Genomic DNA, 23,154 nt, shown 5'->3' on the forward strand with positions numbered 1-23,154 from the left:
TTCATGTTATCATGTCTTTGACGAGAGAAAGTTTTCAGATTCGTCAAAAAAAAATGATAACCAGGTCAATAGGTATCGCTAGAAGATCCAATTCGATTAATTGCATTGTTGGATCAAATACAAGCACTTCATATAGTTTAGATGAATCAACAAAAAGATGGATTTCCACTAGGTTCAGAATTCGAAAATTTTAATTTTAATTGTTATAATTTTAGTACAAAACAACCAATGTCACTGATACCAACTGCAAGTAGCCTTGTTGCTTCTTCTCCGCCAAATTTGAAGCCATATCTTCAACTGATGAGAGTCGACAAGCCTATCGGTAATTTATTATTACACAGACGCGAAGTTTTGGGAGTTTTGCGCCGAAAATACGATACCTAGTCTCGACGCGATTAATTTTGTAAAATACAAACAAATGTGCGCCTTTAAGAGTACTGTAGTTTTAATCGATTTTGAAAATTCGATGAAAATTCCGCAGCAACGAAAGTTTGGAAGTTACAGTAATCTTTAAAGGCACGCACCTTTCTGCATTCAACAAAATGTTGTCGTGTCGAGACCACGTACTGTACTTTCGGCGCAAAAATTTTCACGTGCGCAATTGGTTTGATTTGAGTCCTTAACGTTTATTTTTCAGGTACCTGGCTCCTGTATTGGCCATGCACATGGAGCATAGCAATGGCAACTCCAGCTGGTCAATTACCATCTATCTACATGCTTTCTTTGTTCGGAGCTGGTGCTTTTTTGATGAGAAGTGCCGGATGTGTTATCAATGATTTGTGGGATAAGGATTTTGATAAGAAGGTTTTTCAAAATGAGAAGTAAAAAAAAACCGAAAACTGTTTCAGGTTGAACGAACGAAACTAAGACCATTAGCATGTGGCTCGTTGACTGAAAAGCAAGCAATTGGGCTTTTGGCAGGACTTCTCAGTTCTTCGCTTGCTATTCTGCTACAATTGAATTGGTACAGGTAAGGCCGGTGGAAATATTTACGAAGTTGAAGGATGAATCCGAAATGAAAGTTTTATCAAAAGCCACGAGGCTGAAATGCATGCGCATGAATTATTTTGCCAAAAACAAGTACGGTTCCCGATCTCGACAAGAAAGTTTTTGTTAATGCGAAAAGATTTGCGCCTTTAAGGATTACTGTTATTAAAAACTTGGTGTGATGTTTTCATATATTTCCTTAACATTTCTAATCTTTCGAGTGAAACAATTAATAATCACATAAAGATTCGAGAAAACGGATGGCAAATTAAAAAAAAATCGTAGGCAAGAAAAGTTTCAACCTACAGTAATCCTTAAAGGCGCATACTCTTTTGCAGCTAACAAACTCTTTATTATTTCGTGTCGAGATCGGCTACCGCACTTTTTTGAACAAAATCTTGCATATTTGTTATAAATTAAGGAGTGCCCGAATTTCTCGAAGGACGAAAAATTCGAAAAACTAATATTTTCAGTGTGGCAGTTGGCGCTTCTTCAATGGCTCTTGTCGTTGGATATCCTTTGGCAAAACGTTTCACCTACTGGCCACAATTTGTTCTCGGTTAGTTTCATTTTTTATTCTCCGAAGATCTTAGAAGCTGGGCTCCAATCTCCGTCTCCTTCCAAATAAATTTCACACACGTACACAGAGTTTCAAACCTAGTCTGTCGTTTTGTACGATTGCAGGTGCCACCCTAAACTGGAGTGTGCTGATAGCGTGGGCAGAATTGGGCCATTTCAATGATTTTGGCATCTTTTTGCCACTCTACACTGCCACCATCCTGCACACGGTCATCTACGACACTATTTATAGTCATCAGGTAGAGCTAAGAAAAGCAGGAAAAAAGTATTCGAAGAGTTTTGAGAATATTTTCCATTTTCAAAAGTTTGCTTCTTGAAATTAATTTTGAAGATAAAATAATGAAATTCGGTGAATATAGCTCTCAAAAACTATTATGGGGACGCAGAAAAGTGTCATTTTGTATCTGTGTGAAACCACGCTTCAACGCTCCGCCCTCAAACCATGGGTCTCGTTAGGTATTTTGCGGAAAATCCGAAAAAAAATCAAACGTTTTTCGTTAATTTCGCCAATTTGAAGCACTTTTCCTGTTTTTCCAAGTTTACCGTGGTTTTTTTTAACCATTTGTATACCGATGATAAAAATAAGGTTTTCCCGCCAGAAGCCTAACGAGACCCAGGGGTTGGGGGCGGAGCGCTTCAGAACGAACTTTTTTCCTGCGTCTCCATAGTAATTGGTATGAATAAGTTTGCACGGGTTACGGTAGGATCTAAATGTTGTGATTGGTTGTTTGATTTATTATATGTTCAAAACAAAAAGTCTCATACCGTGCTGCGGTGATGGTGGTTGAAAAGGGGTGGCATCTGCACAAAAGAAAAAGGTTACTGTAGCTTTATTCAGCTTCTTTCTTTCTTTTTTCCACCTCAAACCTTCCCCCTGGTTTCTCAATATCTCTTACACTCTCTCTATCATAGTACAGGACTCACGTTCAATTGGGGCGCTCTTCTTGGATGGTGTGCGCTGAAAGGTGATTTGTCGTCTAGTGCACCGTTTTGGATGTATGCAGCTGCACTTCAATGGACACTGATCTACGACACTATCTATGCACATCAGGTGGCCTATTTGGGGATTGGGACTCTTTTGTTTTGTCATGTTTTTCCTTGTTGTGATGTTTTTTGTCCGTTTCGTATACCTACCGTAACCCCGAACGCATGCATTAAAGGGAAGTAGATTTTGTGGGTTTTTTCTTTAATTTACTAAAACTGACCTGAAAGTACAAATCTTAATAATTTAGTTCTAGAAAAAATTTTTGAACATTTTTTGAGATTTCACATTAAGAAATTCGGTCGTTTCGGACCAGTTGTAATCTATTCAAGCAAAAAAGTCACAAATTCTGCTCCCTTTAAAGTCATTCTTCCTGAAACAGATGGGAAATACCTCGGTTGTTTAATTCTCGAATATAACTTTAGTTTTCAGGACAAAGCTGATGATATCATGATCGGTGTCAAGTCGACTGCTCTTCGCCTTGGAGCTGACACCAAAAAATGGTTATCAGCATTTGGTGTCGGTACTGTTGCTTCGTTGACAGCATGTGGAATAGCGAGTGATCAGACATGGCCATACTACGTGGCACTTGCCGCCACCACAGCTCAACTTGGATGGCAAGTTGGAACAGTTGATATTGATAATGGATCTGATTGTTGGGATAAGTTCAAGTCAAACTCATGGATGGGAATCATCTTGTTCAGTGGAATAGTTGCATCTACGTTGCTGAAAGAGGTTTTTCAGATTCTTATTCGTCCTTATCATTAAATTTTTCAATTCCAGGACGAGAAAACAAAAGAATCGAGGAAGAACATCGGCGATGAGAATTTCGATGATGTATTAGTGACCACCAACTAATATATAGTAGTTAATTACTTAGTAGTTCTTATAGTTGAAACATTCATTTTGCTTCTGTGATTCCACGTGTATGATAAATAATTTTGCCAATATAAATACAATGAAAAGACGTAGAAAATGTTATTCTGTTTAAATTTGTTGCATCAACATTACAATAGAATCCAAGTGATCATACGAAGCTTATAGGCTAAAATATCAATTATTGGAGAACATTGAAGTTTTCCTAATCTACCTACAATTCTACCTATCTGCATAGGTAGGATTCTGTCTGCCTACCTATAAGGCCTTTCCCTGCTTACCTTCGTGTTTGTCGGTACTCGAACGTTGTGCCTGCCTACCTGCTACTTTTCCTAAACTGTGCTCCAAACACATTTTTGCTCACTCAATGGAAAGTATGTATTCGAATAGTGATAAATAATAAATAATAGTATGTTTACACAAGGTAACCCACATTTCGCAATGATATCAAACAATTTCATAACTGTTTCACTTCCTTTCGAATCATTTTTCGAAAAACTCATCAAAGATATTTAAAGTTTTACTCAGACTTCCCATGACAGATACTAAGGTTACGATATCGGTGGTCGACTCTTCGAGCAGTTCAAAAGAGGTAGGTTTAGGGATAAATACTTATGTATTCACTATTAGAATATCTTACATATCTATCCAACTACATATATGTATACCTAGAGGCAAAGATTCCTAGTTAGTCGTAGCTTCTTGAAGACTATTTGGAGTTGAAGCATCTAAAGTTGGCACTATGTGTTTCAAAGTTGCATTATACTGTGAGGATTTTCCTTTTTTAGGGAAACTATGATGAAGTCGTCGAATCTTTCGACGACATGGAGCTCAAGGAGGAGCTTCTTCGCGGAATCTACGGATTCGGTTTCGAAAAGCCATCTGCCATCCAAAAGAGCGCAGTTGCTCCATGCACAACTGGTAAAGATGTCACTATTCAGTCTCAAGCTGGGAGCGGGAAAACTGTAATTTCTCTAATTGATATTCTTCAAGGAATTGACTGTGAAGATGCACACTTACAGGTCATTCTATTGGCTCCTCAAAGGGGGATGGCTCAACGAGTAAGAATAATGAATTTTTTATTATTCTAATGCCTTATTTTTGTAATATCTAGGCGCATGAGCAATTGAAATCTCTGGGCAGAAATCTGAATGTAAATGCTACTTGTTTGGGATTTGATACAACTGCTGAAAACGACAAAATAAGTCATGTCTTGATGGGAACTCCCAAAGATTTTCTTAGCAATATCCCTTCCGATACATCCAGAATTAAGATGTTCGTTCTTGACGAGGCTGACGAAATGCTTTCTAAAGGTTTCAAAGATCAGATCTACGAGGTTTTCCGTTCCATGCCACAAGACGTTCAAGTAGTCCTTCTTTCGGCTACTATGCCATCTGAAGTTCTTGATGTCACTAATCGTTTCATGCGTGATCCAATCCGTATTCTTGTCAAGAAGGACGAGCTCACCCTTGAAGGTATCAGACAGTTCTACATCAACGTTCAAAAGGATGTAAGTTTACTCGCCCAGTCTAAGAAATTGCAGTTGACCTCCTTTTTCCTGATGAATGAAAAAAAAACAAACTTTGAAATTACGGAGATACGGTAGGTTTTAAAGGCGCGCGCCTTTCCGCTCATTCGCATTGAAAATATTTTGATATTTTGAGAATTATAAAAATGTTTCAGGAATGGAAGTTTAATTGCCTTTGTGATCTTCTTAAGACATCCAGAGAAACGCAGGCTTTAATTTTCTGTAACACTCGGAGAAGGGTCACCCAGCTCACCGAGCAGTTGATGTCCATACCAATAAAAGTATCATGTTTTCATGGAAATATGGAACACAATGAACGCGAGGATATGGTAAAAGATTTCAATTCGAGAAATACTCGTGTACTCGTCACCACTGATCTTATGGCACGTGGTATGAATATTCGTGTGAGTGCAAAACATCGAAATATTGTAATAAAGAATTTAAAAATAGTATAATAGCTATTCAGTTTAATAAATTATTTGAAAAGGAAGTCCATTGAAAAGTTATTCTGAACAGTATCAATAAAAAAAAAAATTTTGAATTCCACTTTCAATAAATCATTTTGCGTCTGGAAAATCACCTTCTTGGTAAATTGGATCAAGTTGAAAAATCATGAATGTGAATTCAATTAAAAAATGAATTTTAGAAATCACTCATTATCAACTACGATGTATCTGGAAATATGGAGAACTACATGTTACGAAATGGAAGACAAGGAAATTTTGGTTCGAAAGGACTTCCCATCAGTTTTTTCACAGAAAACGATATTAGTGATCTCAAGAAAATTGAAAATCACTATTCGACTCGAATCGAAGAGATGCCAGAATCATTCCTTGAATATCTCGATGAAAACTGATATTTTCCCAAGTTCAGAGAATTACTGAACCTGAGAATTTCTAGAAAGCCTCTGTCAATTTTCAGACATTTTCTTTTCCAATTTTTCTTCAAAAACGCTTTTTGCACAGTTTGCTTTCAATGCTAAAAAAATTGTTTTAAACCGACAAAAATATAAATAAATTATTTATTATTTTTATTGCACACCAAAATTCCAAAAATAAATAAATTTCAAATTAGGCGCCTATTTACACAATAATCTTTCCAATTTTACTTCTCACATTTACAGAGTTACAGCTCCAGACTCTAGGCGCTGCTTCACAATTCTGATTACTTGTCTGCACTTTTCAGCTCCACTCTCAGCTTGACGAGCTTCTTGAATAGTAATTCTTGCTGGAACAAGCTTGAAATGATAAGAAGAGTCGACGAATTGGCACGCGTATTTCAGAAGGTTAACACATGAGATACGCTCTTGAATAAGTCCTGCACGGCATTCTCCCTCTTCGCTGAAAAAGTTAATACTTCTTTTAAAATATTTTCAGTTTAAAATTGGGCTAAACATTTCGAGATTTCTAGATTTTTCAAAGCAACATATGTTCTGAAAACCAACCTGTTTGTCAAACTAATCTTTTGCAAAAGTGTGTCAACCTTGTCCCAGTGAGAAGCCGATGATTTTCTCTCACATTCCAAAAGTCGTTGCTCGACGAGCTCGGCGAGTTCTCTATCCTTTCCTCCCTTTTGTAGATATGATGGGAACTTCTTTTGGAATCTAACTCCGATTCCGTTGAGTCCCTTGCGACATTCTGTAAAGAAAATAGTGGGGCTTTTGCACTGAAAACTTTGAAAACTTACGCTTCACATCATAATCCGCAGAGAACCACAAATGACGGTCAACATTGGCATCCACCTGAAGTATTAAACATTTAAAATATTTACGGAAAATTTAAAGCAACTTTATCTAATTTGGAAATTACAGAACTTTTGGGCTTCTTTAAAATTAGAGAATTTAGAGCTGATATTTGCCAAGTTCAGTAACATAACTGTCTAAATAAAAATACTTCAATCCAATAACTTTCGCAAATGTAAAACTACACTGCAAAGCTGACAATGTTTTAATGACACTAAAGATAACCAAACCAAAAATCAAGGAACTTTAATTGAAAACAATAAATTAACCTTACCTCAGCATCAAGAGAAGCCTTTTCAGCATGAGCTGGCTTTGGTTGTTCAATTCCATTAGCTTTGTTAAATTCTGTGGCCTTCTTGGCAGATGAATCGGTATCAACTACGGCGGTGGCAACTGCGCTGGCCTGAAAAATATCATACTTGTGAGTTTCATAAGAAAACAAAAAGCTTACAGCTGGCCGAATGACTGGCTGAACAAGTTGAGCATTAGCTTGAACAGCTCTCACTGGTTGCACGATTTGGGTATGTGACTCGAAAGATTGCACTGGCTGTTGGCCGGAACGTTGTGGCTGTGGTGGACGAATTGGAGTTGGTTGAGGTTGCTGGACAGGTTGCTGAGGCTGTTGAACTTGTTGTTGGACTTGTTGCTGTGGTTGTTGAGCACCTTGCGGTTGCTGATTGTAGTTGTTATTATTATTGTAATTGTTATTGTTGTAGTTATTATTATTATTATTGTAGAACTGTTGCTGCTGATTGTTGTTATTGTTGTAGTTGTTGTTGTATCCGTTGAACTGCTGTTGTTGCTGAAATTAAAATTTTTTAGACTTTTTTTTTCAAAATCTCTCCTGTACATTTTTAACGTAAAAGTAAAATTGGAACTAATAAGACTTAAAAAATTTTTCAGATTCTTCAAAACTAAAGTTTTGGTAAAGTGCCAAATTTACGGACTAATTAGGATTTTTTTTTTAATTTAGAGCAATGTCGCATAAATGTTTTATAATTAGAATATGAAATTCATTCAAGAAACCTTTTTTTGTGTTAACTTCCAAAATTATGTGTAGCGAAAACTTAGTAAACGTCATTAAATTCCAATGGAAAAAATCCAAAAAATTTCCAAAACATAGAAATCGAAAAAAATCAATTGAAATTTGCCAAAAACTGATAAACTATAACTATAGTTAAAGAAACTCGAACATGGTATCCTAGGGTATGTCAACTACTGCTATATCTCGTATTCATCACTACAACTACAAAATTAGTTGTTTACTTCTTCCTACAACATTCTATTCATTTTATTCATCAATGTATATCTGTTTTCCTTTCTGTCGGTTTTTTTTCTACATTTATCCAGTTCAATTATCCTGTCTTCTTCACTTCCAGGACGTGTTTTGTGGATCATGATGAGACACCGATGCTAACGGCATTTGCCAGCATAATATCACACCAAAAACCAATTTCACTGGACACCTTATCAGATCGCGGATGGAATAACATCACTATTATTTCAATAAACATGGATGATCTTGTTTTTTGTTTTGGAATTTTGAAAATTATTGCAATTGTCATAACTTGCTTTTAAAATAGTCTGATTCGAAAAATGGCATGAGGCAATTCAAGGATGTGGGCATCCTTTTTAATATTATATTGTAAGGAAATTTAATTTTTCAGGGCGTTACCAATTAAAAATTTGGACAATCATATCAAGTGAATGGGCCTTTGACTTTTCACCTGAGCAATAATATTCAGGAAAGCATTAAGGTTTCAGAGTTACAGAGCAAAGTCTCAGATGCAGTTGATGCCGTTTGCCACATCAATTGACAAACAGCATCAAAATGGTATAAAAAGGGTTATATGTCAAAACGGATGTCACACATCCCACTCTATATATATTTTTTTTAACCAGTAGAAGAACATTTTTGCAAGTGACCGAAACCTGAAACGGTTTAAATTGCTTACCTGATTGTAGTATCCGTTATTATTATTATTATTGTTATAATATTGATTTCCTTGTTGCTGTTGTTGTGGATATCCATAATATTGTTGGAAGTTGTTCTGTTGTTGGTATCCTTGTTGTGGAACAAATGCGTATGGGCTGAAACAAAATATGTTAAATTTCATGAAGACCTTTTAATCTATACAGTTGTCGGCATTTGGTTAATTAAAACTTCTCAAATAAGTTGCCAAATAAAAAAAAGGTGTGCACAACTATAGTTATAATTATAATTAGAAATACAGTAGATGTTTCTGTTCGTTTTCAGGTAGCATACTGGTTTGTACTGCTTTTCTACAGAAACCAGATGTTTTGAATATTTTGAAGATAACGCTAAAAACTGGGCATTTTAAATGTTGAAATGAACAAACAAGTATAAATGAACTAACAAGTGAAATGAACTAACAAGTAAAATTGAAATGAACTAACAAGTATATTATGAGTTGTGAAACCTGAAACTAATTTCCACTCATAGTACAATAATAGCCTAGAATGGGAAATCTCGCTTTTGGAAATGAAGTTTTTTTATTTGAAATAATAGTAAAAACTATTTTGTTGATCGGTAAAAGATCAAACTGAACAATTTCCAATTTTCCATTTCTTATGCGCAACTCGCTTACGAATGTCATTTCAATCACAAACCTTGGTGGAACAAATGGAGCTGGAGTACTTGGTGGTGGGAAGACCAATGGTGGATGAGTTGGGAATGTGAATGGAGCATGAGTTGGAAGGGTAAATGGAGCCAATGTTGGATGGCTTGGAAGAGTGAATGGAGCAACTGTTGGAAGAGTTGGGAAGGTGAATGGAGCTGGTGTGACAGCAGCTTGTGGTGCTACTGGAACAGCATTTGGAAGCTGTGGCGCGGCAACTGCTGGTGGCTTCTGATCAGCGGTTTGCACAAAAAGTGGGGCTCCCTGAGCTTGAGCAGCGACACCAACTGGCTCACCACCTAGCTGAGCTGGTAGGTCAAAAATAGTGTTTTGAAAGGTGTTCTGCGCTAGAGCCACAGAGGGCAGAAGAGCTATCAGGAGCCACATCACTGGAATTTTGAAATCGAAGAAGAACTGAGATTTGAGGTTCAGCTTCTTCTTTTTCTTGCGATTCTGGAGAAAAGAATAGAAGATCTGGATGTTTTAGAGACGCAGAGAACTGGTGCGGAACGGGTTTTTAGCTTTGTCATCCGAAAATAGTATGAATAGACGAAGAGCGTCAGACATGAGATCGTTTATGTTCCATGTCCAGAACCATCAACACCGCCTCCTTCTTCACCCATCGTTTTCCCTACAACCACGATTTTTATCTTTTCTTTTCTTTTCTTTTGTAAGCAACAAGAGAGAGAAAAGAGGAAAATCCGTGCGTACGGATTGCCTTAGAAATTGAAACAGCGAGAAGTTTGACAGGGTGGTGACATCTGATGAACGATTTATGGGATTGTACTTTATTTTTTATCGAACGGGAATTAGTTGTCAGGGGAGGCATTCAAATGTGACAGTATTTCAGATAATCCACAATTCAAAGTTAAACTATTACACAGATACGAAATTTTGCCGATTCACAGTACCCTGTCTCGACACGCCCAAATATGTTTTAATTTAAAAAAAATGGAGTACTCAAAACAGAGCATATGTCATCCAAATATTATATTCCCAGATGAATAATTTTGAGAATGTGGCCACAAAAATACGGTAACCAAGAAGCAAAATTGAAATATAATAAAACGTTCACAGGAAAAATTACAATTTCTTAAAAACGGATATTTTTCAACATTTTCGAAGTACATGCGCATGTTTTTTGTATGATTGTGATTTGGTCAACTGCTATAAAGTTATAAAATTTATGGTGCACATTTTTTTTATAACTTTCGACACATTTCATGGATCGGTGCTCATTTTCTCACAGCTGCAGCTGTCGATCCTCCATTCTGCTGTACACTAAACAACACGCGCCTCGGAATTTCGGAGTGTCGTTTACAAACTAGAATTAAAACGGAACGGATCTTGGCACGGCGCCAATCTTTCAATATTTTTAACTGTTTCTTCACATAGTTTTATTTGATCTTTAAAAAATGCGCTTCACAAAAATTAGCGCGAGTTTTAAGTTTTCAAACTTTTTAATTCGTTTTTTCCTCATTTTTCGCCCCATTCGTTGTTGAAAATGCATTCAACTTCAGGGTTGGCCCCCGTTTTTCGTGTGGAGGAAAATCATATGATTCGGAATCGAGAGAATTTGGAGAGACCTATCTCCAAAAAAGGTGAGTATTTTTTAAGCTAATATAAAAATATGTAATTTGTTCTTCAAGAAACGATTTATGATTTTTTTTAATGAAGGGAAATTATTTATTGAAGCTGTTTTATAAATTTCACAATGTTGTTGAAATCTTTGAAAAATTTGCAGGCACCATCACGCTTTTGTCGAAAATGCCGATGGGATTCGTGTTGAATAGTTGCTCTTGTGCTTATATCGACAATCTTCTTGCTCATAGCAGTATTCATCGTGTGAAACCTCACTCGTTCATGATTCAGGTAGGATAATCGAATGAAAACTAAAATTTTGGGAGGAAAAAGCTATTTTTCAGCGTCTCGTAGTCATTTGTGGTCGTTCATCACCATCATTGCCAAATCATGCAGCCAATATCATTCTCTCTGCATTCAATTTCTGTCAAATCGAAGCACCGGCGAAAAAGTTTCTTGAAGAAGACGCTGCCCTTAGTCTTTTTCACACTGTAAGCGCTTTTTTTTTGGAGTTTTGAAGCTTTCTTTACATAGTGTTTATTCAAAAATATTTCGTTTCTAGATACTCTCCTATTCGACAGTTACACAAATTAATCGAAGCGGAATAGAGATTCTTGGAGCTCAACGTCTCACTTCGGCTCTCTGTGATTTGATTTATGCATACACGAAGACCATGGATGATATGGTTGCCAGCAAGACATTGACCCATTTGTGCAAGAAAGTGAGTTTTTATTTTTAAATTTTCAAAATTTCCTACTAAAGCTATCCCCTTGAAAATAATATAAACTCCATTTTCTGGGAAGTTGAAACTTTATTCAACCCAAGATAAACGTTAAAATTCGACTCGACAAAAGTAAATTTATAAGCATCTAGGTTCCAAAAATACTTTAGCCTTTCAAAAACTTTCTATAATTTTTATAATTTTCTGTTCAAGTTAGAAAAAAATTTTTAAACCATATTTAATTTATTTTTATTTTTCAAAAAGTGTATTTACCTAATTTCCATTCATAGACGGTTTTCAAAGTGATATAAAAATCTTGAATCTAAATATTTAGTTTCAAGTAATTTTTTCGATCCTTAATTCTTCCCAATTTTGCACTCTCTCCTATTTTTTCTTTTTCCCAACGTATGATTCTTCGAGTGAAAATACAAATAATCACTTCTCGCCCGTGCCGGACAATAACGACAAGACGCAGAATGCGAAAAGTGCTGTAACATTAACATTTGATCGTCGTGGTCACACACAGACAGAGAGAAAAAGAAAGAAAGACTAAGAGGAGATGGACTTTAGGAACGGACGGTCCTCTGTTAGCTTACGGGAACATTGAAAGAGAGCACGAGATTAAGAGAGACACAGATATATAAAGAAAGTTCACGGGATGAGAACTCTCTTGAGAAGGCACACACACATATACACAATATCACATTTTTCTCTCTTTCTTCAAATCTCTAGGCCTTCTGGTCAATTGTTAGAAGTCCACTGGCCAGAGACTAATCCTTTATCATTTAATTCATATATTTATTTATATTAATTTAGGCCAAGACTAGGTTACTGTAGACTAGCGCCCAGATTTTCCAGACAATACAGTTTATTTGGTCTTGTTCTTGATCTTATCTCTTATCAAGCCTTTTCTAATTTACGATGAATCCCTTTAAAAGTAGATGAATGGTGTTATATTGGCGTCATATAACTATTACACATTTATTCAAACGACGCTTTTCTTTGACAGTTTCTCTGCTACTTGTCGATCTTTTCTCCTGCCATATTACTGGTGATAAAGCAGTTTTTCTTCAGAAAAAAATTGTTAAAAATAAAAGATTACTTTTAAATTATTTTTTAATTTTGCAAAAATAAAATTCAAATGATTTATTAGGACGCGCCCACTTTTTGAAGAGTTTCCTGTTTTTCGGCATATTTAACTGGGTTTTCTTGTTTTTTTTTTAAATATTTCTAATGTGACGTCTTTTTTGAAATTACAAATGAAAAACCAAGAAGTGACATTTTATTTTATTGGAAAACTTGAAAAAAGTGGGCGTGGCATAATCAGCCATTTGATTTTTTTCGTTGCAAAATTTGAAATATCATGAAAAATTGAGAATAATTTTCAAAATTATCATTAAGACCCAACAATTAGTCTTGCATGTAAGATTATTCTCAATTTTCTAAATAAATAAAATGCTAAATTAAAAATTGAATTTTGATTCTTTTTTCAAATTAATTATTTGATACTTTTTTGCAGCTAGCCGGTTTATTCGATCCTCTGGTGGTCCTTCCGTTTATCAGCAAGCTCGCCAAGAGCCGGCGTCTTCGTCACTATCTTCAGCCTTTGTTCCTTGGTCACTGTGAATATACATCTGATACGTGGGGTACTGTACCGTTTTTTTAAATTCAATTTTTTTTACATTACAAATAATTTTGAAGGCGTCTCTCCGGAAGGTGCTGAAATATACAATCAAATTGCACGTGGCAACTTCACAACACAAACTTTGATAGAAATAGTACAGACATTTCTGGAGAAAGAAGTGAAAGAAGTTATCATCAGTTCGACTACCGATCCAATCAAACTTGTACAATATCTGATATCGGTGAGAATAATTTATTATTTTTAAACCCTTAAATTTCCAAAAACAAAAAAATTACAGTGTTCCAACCCGGACAACACTGAAATTGTTCAAGCACTGGCCTTCCTTCTCTACTCGAATACTAAACTATTACCAGCTGGAAGTGGTGGGACAATTGACATGGATGTTCAGGCGGCTGATACGATTACAACTGCCCGGCTCGGTGATACAAAGTTCACTCAACCTGTGAAGGATGCATTGCTTGATTCTGGAAGAGAGGCTCTGCTCAGGCGAATGGAGATTTACGGAGTATCGCTGTTGTCTTCTGTTGAAAATTTTGTCACCGAATTGAAACAGGCACCAATTCAGAAAAGTTGGATTTTTAAAAAATTTACTTCATAATTGAGGATTTTCAGAAATGGTGACTAACAATTCAGTTGCAAATGCCATTTTATACATGCTTCAGTACAATTTTGACATGTCTCGAGATATTGAAAATGGAAGACAGTTAGTTTTTTCTAAAACAACATTTTCTGTAAGTAAAATTTCTTGCAGGGATAATTCGCCGTTTTGGGGTGGTAGCAATTTTGTAATTGGCATCACACGATTCGTAGAGGAACAGCAAGCGGCTGTGCGAGATATGGAAGGATTCTCGGATTGGTATCCTGATATCAATTGGGTCGAAGTTATCAAAGAGTTTGATTCTGAAGAATTTGCAATCTGTCGTCAAACCATTATCATGTTTGCTGATATCTTTCCGATAATGTTTCAGCCGCAGAATTTCCCAGTTTCATTTTTCCTCACACCATGGAGATATTATGATCATCAACTTCGCTTATTCGAGTTTATGATCGAGTATGCCGATGTATGGAATATTTCTCAATATCCACACACAAAAGTGCTCACTCCGGATCTAAATTTGAAAACAATTCCCGACGATTCTACATCAGTTGTTCAATTATGGAATTGTCAAGAATTTAGTAATTGTTTACTCACTATTGCCAATTCGCAACCCTCGCTGTACAATGCTATTAAACAATTTTACAATGTTGGATCCATGCAAGCTGGTGATGTATCCATGCTTGCTCTGATTTTATCACCAACACAATGGACTACTGGCCGTCAAGATTTGATCAGACATTTTCTGCCATCTTTTATTCTCAAGAGTCCAAATGTGACTCCAGTTTTAAATTTGGTGTGGAATGATGTTAGTTTACAAAAGAAAATGCTTTTATTTTAATTTATTCTTATTCAGACCAGCCTTTCAAAACACATGCGCCAACATGTTATATATTGTCTCACTTCCATGCACGCTGCAGATAGCTCACAACTTGCGAAAATTCTTGATGTGGCTCACGACATAAAGCCAACTGGACTATCCGAGTTGCTCAACCAAGCGCCGAAACATCTTGCGTTCATGGTTGATCTCGCATGTCTAGCTTCCAAACGAGACTACTTGAACCTGGAGAAATGGATTGAAGATAAAGAGAAAGCCCATGGTGAAGCTATGACTGTCGCTGTCCTGCAGTTTATTCAAAAGAAATATCAACATGCTCAATTGGTAGCCGCTATTGCTCCAAAAACACAAGCAACGACGCCAGGTGCACCGTCTGAACCGCTCCAAGTTCTTATACCGTTCGTGAGCAAACGAGCGAGGAAACCGTTGCGACAGCAGTTTCCACTTGTGTTCCAGGTTATTAGACTAAATTTGTTTTATCAACAAAAAAAAGGTCATAAATTAATTAGCCTATGTTGTTGAATAGAGTGTGTGTGAAGAGGTATCTTAGTTGTACCTCTACCTTTAAAAAATTCCTAATAGATTGAGTTCCACAATATTAAAAAAAAAAATTTCAGTATTGATTAAATTAAGAACTTTGATAACTGAAAATTTTGAGGTAGCACGACAAAACTGAATAAGTGTACATTCTTTGATTATATTATATTTACTGTTTTAAAAACTGCGTAAAGAGGTCCTAACGAAATATTTAGATAATCACGAATGTCGTCGTCGAATTTTAGGTTTTCACGTATACGAGAAATTTTTAGAGGAGAGTATTTTACGCGTTTACCTTAAAATTGTGAATATTTAGAGTTCGTATATTTTTAATTAATTTTAATTCAAAGAGGAGATTTTTTGTGTTCACTCAATGGATCTCGAAAAGCGAAAGTGAACAAAATAAAATTTGCACTAATTTTGAAATGTTCGTCCAACAGGGCGCCGCGTAGCGGTCGCGTCGCGGCTATCTCTTCCTCCTTTTCTTGTTTGGCCTGACCCGCTCGCACCGCTTCGATTTTTCTCATGATTTCTTAGTTTTAGAAAGATTTTTTATGTTCTCCTAGTTTTATATCGATAGTTTTATAATTGTTACGAATCGCTATGCGTAAGAAACATTCGTTTCATCTTTTGAACTACTAACATCCTTACTGATGAAACATAAGAGCTGGTTTTTGAGAAATCGATAAATGTCTGAGCAAGGCCATTATTTTTTAGAGATATTTTTGAAATATATTACTGAAAAAGCTTACAATTTATCTAGGAAATTTGCAGTTTTGCTTCTTTTCCAACCAGTATGTTGAGAAAATTTCTAAGCTAGATTTTTTGTTGATGTTTGTTCGCAAGACTTTTATAAACCATCTCTAGTTTCATGTTACATTTTTAAAATTTCAGGTAATGAAAGAGAACTCGGGTAGAAGTTCGTCAGTATCTTCTGGCGGACACGTACAACAGAGTAGTGGTTCACAACCACAACAGCAGCAGTTTGGCGGCGGCTCCGGACTTCCACCATCCGGTGTCGTTCCTGTTCAGCAACAACCACAACAACCACCTTCTCTACAGCAACAACATTCCCAACAAAGTCTTCCTACTCCACCAACAACGTCACAACAGCAGATTCATGTCCAACAGTCTGTTCCTGGGCCAATTCAGCGACCGGCTCAGTTTGCACCACAGCCAATGTTCCCACCGCAGGCTCAGGCACAACATCAGCATCAGCACATGATGGTAAGTATTTAGTTACTTTCCAGATCACGTTACTTGGAAATTGTTGATTTTTTCGATTTACAGGGTCAACCGCCACCATCATCACAAAATGCTCAGCCTGGAATGAATCTCTTGATGAATATGAGTCCTTTTGCATCTGGTAACAACAGGGATTTGCTCAAAGTTGTTCAACCTGCACCACCTCCTCCATCATCAATGTCTCCGTCGACACAAATGATGAGATCTTTGATTCCACCACTTACTCAACGGCAGGTAAGATACATTTAATAAATTATGTTCAATTGAGCAAGATTTTTTCTGCTAAAAAGTTTCGACATCGATAACGCGGATTTTCAGAATTCAAACTCTGGCTGGCATGCTGCTCCGGCACCACAAAGACCATCCGGACCACCAACGCCACAACAGCAAATGGATTTTCGCGGTCAGATTCAAGAGTTTGCACCGCAGGGACCTCATCAATTGCAACGAAGCGGAAGTGTCACCGGCAGATCTATGGGAATTGTTGGACAGAAAACTTCATCGAATTTTTCAGTGGGAGCCCCTATTCCTGGAAGCGCAGCAGCCACCGCTGCTGCTGCAGCAAACGTTCAGCAACCAATGAATGAGGACTTCCAGTCAATGACATTTGCGGAAGATATTCAAGAAGAAGCCAATTCGTATTTCGAGAAGATCTACAGTGTAAATAATGCGATGTCAGTGGAAAATTTGATCGACCTGTTGAAGCGATTCCGAGTATCAAATGATCGTCGAGAGCGTCTCGTTCTTGCATGCGTTGTTAAGAATTTATTCGAGGAGTACAGGTTTTTCCATGAGTATCCTGAAAGGGAGCTCCGAACAACAGCTGCTGTTTATGGAGGAATCATTCGCGAGGATATTATTTCTAATGTTCAATTTGCCACTGCCGTTCGGAAGGTCATTGAAAGTCTAAGCGCCGACCCGAATACTATGCTCTGGACATTTGGAATCGTAGCTCTTCAACACTGTCGAAGCAAACTTTGTGCTTATCCAAAGGTAGATTTTTGTTCAGCAATTTTTTGAAAATCGATTGATGAACTGATTTTTCAGGTGTGCCAAATGATCGTGAGTAGCGAAAACTTTGCACGGTTCCCACAGCTATTGAAGGACTATGTCATCGCTGGTGTCAAAGGAGAACTTCCTCCAGAAGGTGGCCGTCACACTCCTGTTGGATCTGCTCAAGCCGGATCTGCTTCTTCAACACCAACACCAGCGGCTGCTCCAACCAACTGGGGAGCTGTCGCGCGTGCGGCATCGGTTGATCCCAAAAATTCCCTTCCCGCTAACCGAACAGGCAATGTCCTATCATATACAAATGTTGATACTTTGGTAATGGCAACGAACAAAGATGGAGCAGAGATTGCACAACCAGCTGAAGCTATCGTCGATAAGATCTCTTTTCTGTTCAACAATTTGTCGCAGTCGAACTTGATTCAGAAGAAAGACGAAGTTGTGGAAATGATTTCCGATCATGGAGATGCCTTCACCCTGTGGCTTGCACAGTATATTGTGATGAAGCGAGTGTCAATTGAACAAAATTTTCAACCACTGTATAATCAGTTTGTCAATGCCATCGAAAATCCCTATCTCGACCAGTGCATTAAACGTGAAACTTTCCGAAATATCCGAATTCTCTTACGAACAGACAAAAGGACGACCGTTGCATCAAATTACAGTGATCGACAACTGCTGAAGAATCTTGGAAGTTGGCTTGGAGCTATCACAATTGCAAGAAATAAACCTATTCTGCTCAACGATCTAGATTTGAAGAGCTTGCTTCTTGAAGCGTACTACAAGGGACAAGCTGAGCTACTATATGTAGTTCCATTCATTTCCAAAATTTTGACCGCATGTTCGAAAACTTCATTGTTCACGCCTACATGTGCTTGGATTCGGAGTATTTTAAAAGTCCTGGCTGAGCTGCACAATGAACCGGATCTGAAAATCAATTTGAAGTTTGAAATTGAAGTGTTGTGCAAAGAGTTGAATGTGGATCTCAATCAGTTGCAAATGGATGGAATTCTCAAGGATACGGAGAAGCTAGTTCGAGTTCCACAACAATTATGTGATGTTAAACTTCTTACTCGTCCCGAAGCAGCAAGCCCAGTACAATCTAAGATTCACATGTCTGGCTCGGCTGAACAACTCTCTGGAATGTCACCAGCGATTCCAGATCAGGTGAAGCCCGCCACACCACAACCAACAGAAGCCGAGCTTCAAAGTGGCACTGGAGGTGGTGGTTCCCAAGGAGCCGAAGCTCAAGTTGTTCCAAATGTTACTCACTTTGCCTACCATGATATCAATGTTCTCACCTATGACGGTCTCATTCCACATGTCAAGATTGTTTCACATCTTCCTTTGTTCCAATTGCATCCACATGCTAAACATCTTGTACGACCAGCCATGATTCATGCTATCAAAGAGTTAATAGGACCCGTCACGGAGAGAGCGTTGAAAATTGCAATGACTGTCACAGAATCATTGGTTCGAAAGGATTTCGCTTTGGACCCAGAAGAACAAAATTTGAGAGCTGCATCATTCCATATGGTGAGTTCATTTTTATAATCATATAGTTTGCAAAATAATTCAACACTTTAAACATCATCGTAAGTTAACTTATTTTCAGATGCGTGCGATGACCGCTGGAATGGCTATGATCACCTGCCGTGATCCACTTGCGAGCTCAATGCACTCAAATTTGGCCAACGCCTTCTCTTCTTCACTTCGCTCGACAGCTGCTAATCCAGAAATGAAACAAATGATTGAAGATGCTGCAGCTACAATCACACAGGATAACGTTGAATTGTCCACTAATTTCATTGTGAAGACGGCTTGTGAGAAAGCAACTCAGGATATCGAGAAGCGCCTCGAGGCTGATTATCAGAAGAGAATCGCTGCAAAGGCCGAAATGTCATTTTATCGGGATGAAATCGCTGCAGCTATTCATGCCCAACTCCCAAAAGCCATTGCGACTGTACCAGGTCCAACGGACAAGGCTCTGATGGGTATTTACGATCAGTTCAGTAGCCGAATCTGCGGGTTCAAAGCGAATTCTGGTGAAGATCCAGTTAGCGCTGAGCCAGGAAGTGGCGCAATCACTCCAGTTCAAACACAGAGCAAGGAAATGGAACTTGTGTGCCAACAATTGCAAGTTATCATCAAAGAAGTTGACCAAACCACTCAAGCTCAACCTCATCTGAGTAATTCTGCATTCCAAACAGTATGCTTGATGCGGGAGTTGATGCAAAATGTTATTAGCACCAAGGACGCTAATCATCTCATGATTCTCGTCACTCGCAGCACAGAGCATTTACTCCATGCTTATCGACTCGAAGGAACGCCACCAAAGAATTTGCTTGATGTCGAATGGGCTCGCAGACTCCGTGATCTGTTTATAGGACTAATGCGTCTTCTTCAAAACTATTTCCCATTGGTTGAATTGTCTCGACGTATTACAACAGCGATCATGCAAATACGCTCGGATTACAAATGGAACATGGAGGGAATCGAGATACTGTTCAAGCAAAACCTTCTTCAATCTGTCCTTTGGGATCAACATTTAGCCGGAAGCATGGATAACGGAGGAAATATGGAAGCTGTTTTATTTGCACAGAAGTTTGTTCGAAGCATTGGGGGTGGAGATATGAGTCGCATTCAATTCCTGAAAGAAAGGTTCCCACTTACTTGTGAGCAACTCACAAAACTTCATCAATTGCAATCCGCTACTCGAACAGAAGGAATGAATAATGCAATGAACAATGGAGCTGGAAATGCTGCCCATCATCATGCTGGACTACAACAACAACCCCCAGTTGCTCTTCCGATGGAAGCTGCGCCAATGCCACAAGCTTCCGCTGATGCAATGGCTCAAAGAGGATATGACGACCAAGAAATGACTGCGAAAGTTGAGATTATTATGCGAGAATGGATTGGTCTGTGCTATTCTCCAACTGGACAAAGAAGTCCACAGGAGTCATTGGCTCAAATGATTCAACTGATGCACGAACATGGTGTTCTTGCTACTGACGACAAGATCACTCAGTTCTTCCGTCTTTGTGTGGAAAATTGTGTCGATATCTCTGTCAGAGTTATGAAATCGGAACAACTTGCAAATGGATTGCCAACAACCTTGATTCGTCACCGATGTTACTACACTTTGGATGCGTTTGTCAAGTTGATGGCCTTGATGATCAGACATTCGGATAACGGACAATCGCAGAATAAAATAAATTTGCTGAAAAAAGTAGGTGTTATTATTTGGTTTCATGATATGTTTAATATAAACACTAGATTTATTATTCTTTCAGCTTCTCAACATCATCGTTGGAGTGCTTCATATGGATCACGAAGTTCGCAAGCAAGATTTCAACGCTATGCCATACCACCGTATTCTGATCAGCCTGTTCAATGAGATTACTGGACCTGATCCATTGAAACTTCTTGAACCAATAGCTTGGAGCATTTTGGAGGCTTTCGGACAAACTTTCTTTGCTCTCCAACCACGACGAATGCCTGGATTCGCTTTCGCTTGGCTCGATATTGTCGGACATAGAAACGTGATTGGACGTCTTTTGGCAAACACTGGCATTGCTGAAACCGTCGATGCTGTGAAAACGGCAGCCACTTACACTCAATTGATCATTTCTCATTTGAAGTTCTTGGCTCCATTCCTTCGTAACATTCAATTGCCAAAATCGATTGCCATTCTGTACAAGGGAACACTACGTGTTCTGCTGGTCATACTTCACGATTTCCCGGAGCTTCTTTGCGAATTCCACTATGTAATTTGCGATACGATTCCACCAAATTGTGTGCAACTTCGCAATTTGATATTATCAGCGTATCCACGTCAAATGCGCCTTCCGGACCCATTTGCATTGAACTTCAAACAAGTTGACACAATTCCAGAGATGGCAGTGGAACCGAAGTCCAATTTAAACATGGCTACAATCATACCAGATAACATTCGAATTCCATTGGATGAATATCTTGCAAATCGTATATCTGTCGATTTCCTTCCAAACCTGCCGACTCTTTTGCAAACTCAGAATCAAGCCGGTACCAAATACAACACTACTGTAATGAACGCTCTCGTTTTGTACGTCGGAATCAGAGCTATTGAGCACTTGCACTTGAGACGTCAACGTATCTCAACGCTGAACATAGCTCATACATCGTATATGGACATTTTCCAGAATTTAGCAATTCAATTGGATACCGAAGGTGAGGTTTTTCGAAAAACGCTTTCAATTTAAAAATCTAATTTTCAGGACGTTACCTTCTTTTCAACGGAATCGCCAATCAACTTCGTTATCCAAATGCTCATACACACTACTTCAGCTGTGTATTTTTGTATCTCTTCAAGAACTCTACAAATGACACAATTCAAGAGCAGATCACACGTATTCTGTTCGAGCGTCTTGTAGCTCTCCGACCTCATCCATGGGGACTTCTTATAACGTTCATAGAGCTCATCAAGAATCCAACATACAACTTCTGGCGTTATGAGTTCACCAGTTGTGCACCAGAAATACAGAGGTAAATTTAATTTATTATTCTCTTAGGCAAATGTTTTATAATCCGATACAATTGTCTTACTATGTTTTCGTAGACGATTTACAACAATATTTCTCTCAGATTGTTCCAAAATGTTGCCAACACTTGTGTCCCAGCCCAAGGATCTCAGCCACAAGCACAACCAGATGGTGCCCCAGGACCTTTAGGAAACAATACCGGAGCTGCTAATCAACAGCAAAACCCAAACACCAACTGATTTTTCTCATCTGGTCTTTCGGTTCCCGATTTTCTGATCTTTATTCTCATCACATTTTTGTATTGGATAGCTTCTTATGTCGAAATACGGGCTGTTCTTGATTTTCTCCTTGTTTTTTCCCTCTTCATTTTCTGCTCTCCAAATCATTCAAACACGGGGCTTCAACACAAACTCAAATTTTTGAGATATATACTACCCCTTTCGCAATTTTTGTAGCTTTTTTAAATTTTTATGCGTGATGTTCGATTATTATTTTTGTTTTATTAATATACATATGTTCACACTAGAATCTCTGCCTTTTTTCCTCGTCCCCAAAATTACCCTTTTCATGCAATTTTTAGATTAGAATAACGAAAAAACGGCTTGAAGTTAATGATGGTTGAATTTTCAGAAAGGGTGGTGGTCTTTTTCTGTAAATTCGACGTTTTCTGCCCGCTTTTTCGTTATTTTAAAGACTTGTACATCCGATAGATCGATTGCGCCATTTTCGACGTATTCCTCCGTGTATAGAAATCTTTTTAAATTGTGTGAAAACATTTAAAATCGCGCTAGATGTCTTTGTCTATTTATCGTTCCCATAACCTTTTTTCAATTTTGCGTCCTTGTTATCTGATATCATTACGATTTGTAGAGGTTTCTCTTTCATTCCCCTTTTACCAATTCGCAATAAAGAACGCGTCATTTGATATACTGAATTTCCAAATTTTTATTAACATCACAGATTTGGATATTACGTAATCATCAGAAAGATATAATTTCTACATTTGTAGCGCGTAATATCTCATAGCGACTTTCTACCGTATAATTGAACTGAAAAATAATTAGTACGGTAGAAAGTCGCTAGAAGATATTTCGCGCCACATAAATAGGAACTCTTTTAACGGTTTTGC

The 23,154-nt window shown here is 37.8% G+C and overlaps 4 protein-coding genes and 1 non-coding gene across 10 annotated transcripts; 4 read left to right on the plus strand and 1 right to left on the minus strand.

Moving 5' to 3' along the window:
• Window positions 1-38: 38 nt before the first annotated feature.
• Window positions 39-3,529, plus strand: coq-2 (4-hydroxybenzoate polyprenyltransferase, mitochondrial). 2 transcript variants are annotated; one of them, NM_181955.5, is made up of 8 exons: window positions 39-172; window positions 216-322; window positions 638-804; window positions 849-970; window positions 1,461-1,546; window positions 1,672-1,805; window positions 2,981-3,283; window positions 3,332-3,529. In NM_181955.5, exons 1-8 carry the CDS (start codon window positions 54-56, stop codon window positions 3,404-3,406), a joined length of 1,113 nt encoding a protein of 370 aa, NP_871684.1. In that variant the 5' UTR covers window positions 39-53; the 3' UTR covers window positions 3,407-3,529. The 2 variants fall into 2 exon arrangements, with proteins under 2 accessions (NP_871684.1, NP_498513.2); NM_066112.8 differs by lacking the exon at window positions 1,672-1,805 and adding an exon at window positions 2,484-2,617.
• Window positions 3,530-3,894: 365 nt separating this feature from the next.
• On the plus strand, window positions 3,895-5,978 carry F57B9.3 (RNA helicase). Its single transcript, NM_066113.3, has 5 exons — window positions 3,895-4,016; window positions 4,213-4,485; window positions 4,539-4,934; window positions 5,108-5,356; window positions 5,599-5,978. Exons 1-5 carry the CDS (start codon window positions 3,960-3,962, stop codon window positions 5,806-5,808), a joined length of 1,185 nt encoding a protein of 394 aa, NP_498514.2. The 5' UTR covers window positions 3,895-3,959; the 3' UTR covers window positions 5,809-5,978.
• Window positions 5,960-9,970, minus strand: abu-13 (Activated in Blocked Unfolded protein response). Its single transcript, NM_001322632.2, has 7 exons — window positions 9,325-9,970; window positions 8,649-8,784; window positions 7,145-7,495; window positions 6,968-7,096; window positions 6,639-6,693; window positions 6,397-6,589; window positions 5,960-6,292 (listed from the first exon to the last, which is right to left on the minus strand). The coding sequence occupies exons 1-7, from the start codon at window positions 9,717-9,719 to the stop codon at window positions 6,070-6,072; spliced, it is 1,482 nt and encodes a 493-aa protein (NP_001309502.1). The 5' UTR covers window positions 9,720-9,970; the 3' UTR covers window positions 5,960-6,069.
• On the plus strand, window positions 8,465-8,614 carry F57B9.12. The gene has a single exon (NR_052416.1). It is a non-coding gene; the product is annotated as an Unclassified non-coding RNA F57B9.12 (non-coding RNA).
• Window positions 9,971-10,789: 819 nt separating the features above from the next.
• On the plus strand, window positions 10,790-22,966 carry let-711 (CCR4-NOT transcription complex subunit let-711; the record flags this gene model as incomplete). 5 transcript variants are annotated; one of them, NM_066115.6, is made up of 18 exons in its annotated part: window positions 10,790-10,933; window positions 11,077-11,204; window positions 11,258-11,404; window positions 11,476-11,634; window positions 13,154-13,280; window positions 13,336-13,499; window positions 13,557-13,848; window positions 13,892-13,982; window positions 14,031-14,682; window positions 14,731-15,168; window positions 16,144-16,476; window positions 16,540-16,728; window positions 16,813-17,487; window positions 17,542-19,038; window positions 19,118-20,734; window positions 20,799-21,714; window positions 21,762-22,029; window positions 22,129-22,966. In NM_066115.6, 18 exons carry the CDS (start codon window positions 10,837-10,839, stop codon window positions 22,262-22,264), a joined length of 7,926 nt encoding a protein of 2,641 aa, NP_498516.3. The 5 variants fall into 5 exon arrangements, with proteins under 5 accessions (NP_498516.3, NP_001368611.1, NP_001333557.1 ...); NM_001379782.1 differs by having other exon boundaries at window positions 10,888-10,933; window positions 22,129-22,264; NM_001346615.3 differs by lacking the exons at window positions 10,790-10,933; window positions 11,077-11,204; window positions 11,258-11,404; ... (1 more) ...; window positions 13,154-13,280; window positions 13,336-13,499 and having other exon boundaries at window positions 13,656-13,848; window positions 22,129-22,264.
• Window positions 22,967-23,154: the final 188 nt, after the last annotated feature.

The sequence above is a fragment of the Caenorhabditis elegans genome, chromosome III, assembly GCF_000002985.6.
Source record: "Caenorhabditis elegans chromosome III".
Lineage (NCBI taxonomy): Eukaryota > Metazoa > Nematoda > Chromadorea > Rhabditida > Rhabditidae > Caenorhabditis > Caenorhabditis elegans.

What these genes read in the sequence shown, in the direction of transcription:
- coq-2 (NM_181955.5), top strand. Translation starts at nt 54, where the DNA reads ATGATAACCAGGTCAATAGGTATCGCTAGAAGATCCAATTCGATTAAT. An exon ending in ATAAGGATTTTGATAAGAAG is followed by an intron (nt 805 to 848) that starts GTTTTTCAAAAT and finishes AAACTGTTTCAG; the next exon opens with GTTGAACGAACGAAACTAAG. An exon ending in ACACTATTTATAGTCATCAG is followed by an intron (nt 1,806 to 2,980) that starts GTAGAGCTAAGA and finishes TTTAGTTTTCAG; the next exon opens with GACAAAGCTGATGATATCAT.
- F57B9.3 (NM_066113.3), top strand. Translation starts at nt 3,960, where the DNA reads ATGACAGATACTAAGGTTACGATATCGGTGGTCGACTCTTCGAGCAGT. An exon ending in CTTCGAGCAGTTCAAAAGAG is followed by an intron (nt 4,017 to 4,212) that starts GTAGGTTTAGGG and finishes TTCCTTTTTTAG; the next exon opens with GGAAACTATGATGAAGTCGT. An exon ending in AAAGGGGGATGGCTCAACGA is followed by an intron (nt 4,486 to 4,538) that starts GTAAGAATAATG and finishes TGTAATATCTAG; the next exon opens with GCGCATGAGCAATTGAAATC.
- abu-13 (NM_001322632.2), bottom strand. Translation starts at nt 9,719, where the DNA reads ATGTGGCTCCTGATAGCTCTTCTGCCCTCTGTGGCTCTAGCGCAGAAC. An exon ending in ATAACGGATACTACAATCAG is followed by an intron (nt 7,496 to 8,648) that starts GTAAGCAATTTA and finishes TTTTAATTTCAG; the next exon opens with CAACAACAGCAGTTCAACGG. An exon ending in TGCGGATTATGATGTGAAGC is followed by an intron (nt 6,590 to 6,638) that starts GTAAGTTTTCAA and finishes TTTTCTTTACAG; the next exon opens with AATGTCGCAAGGGACTCAAC.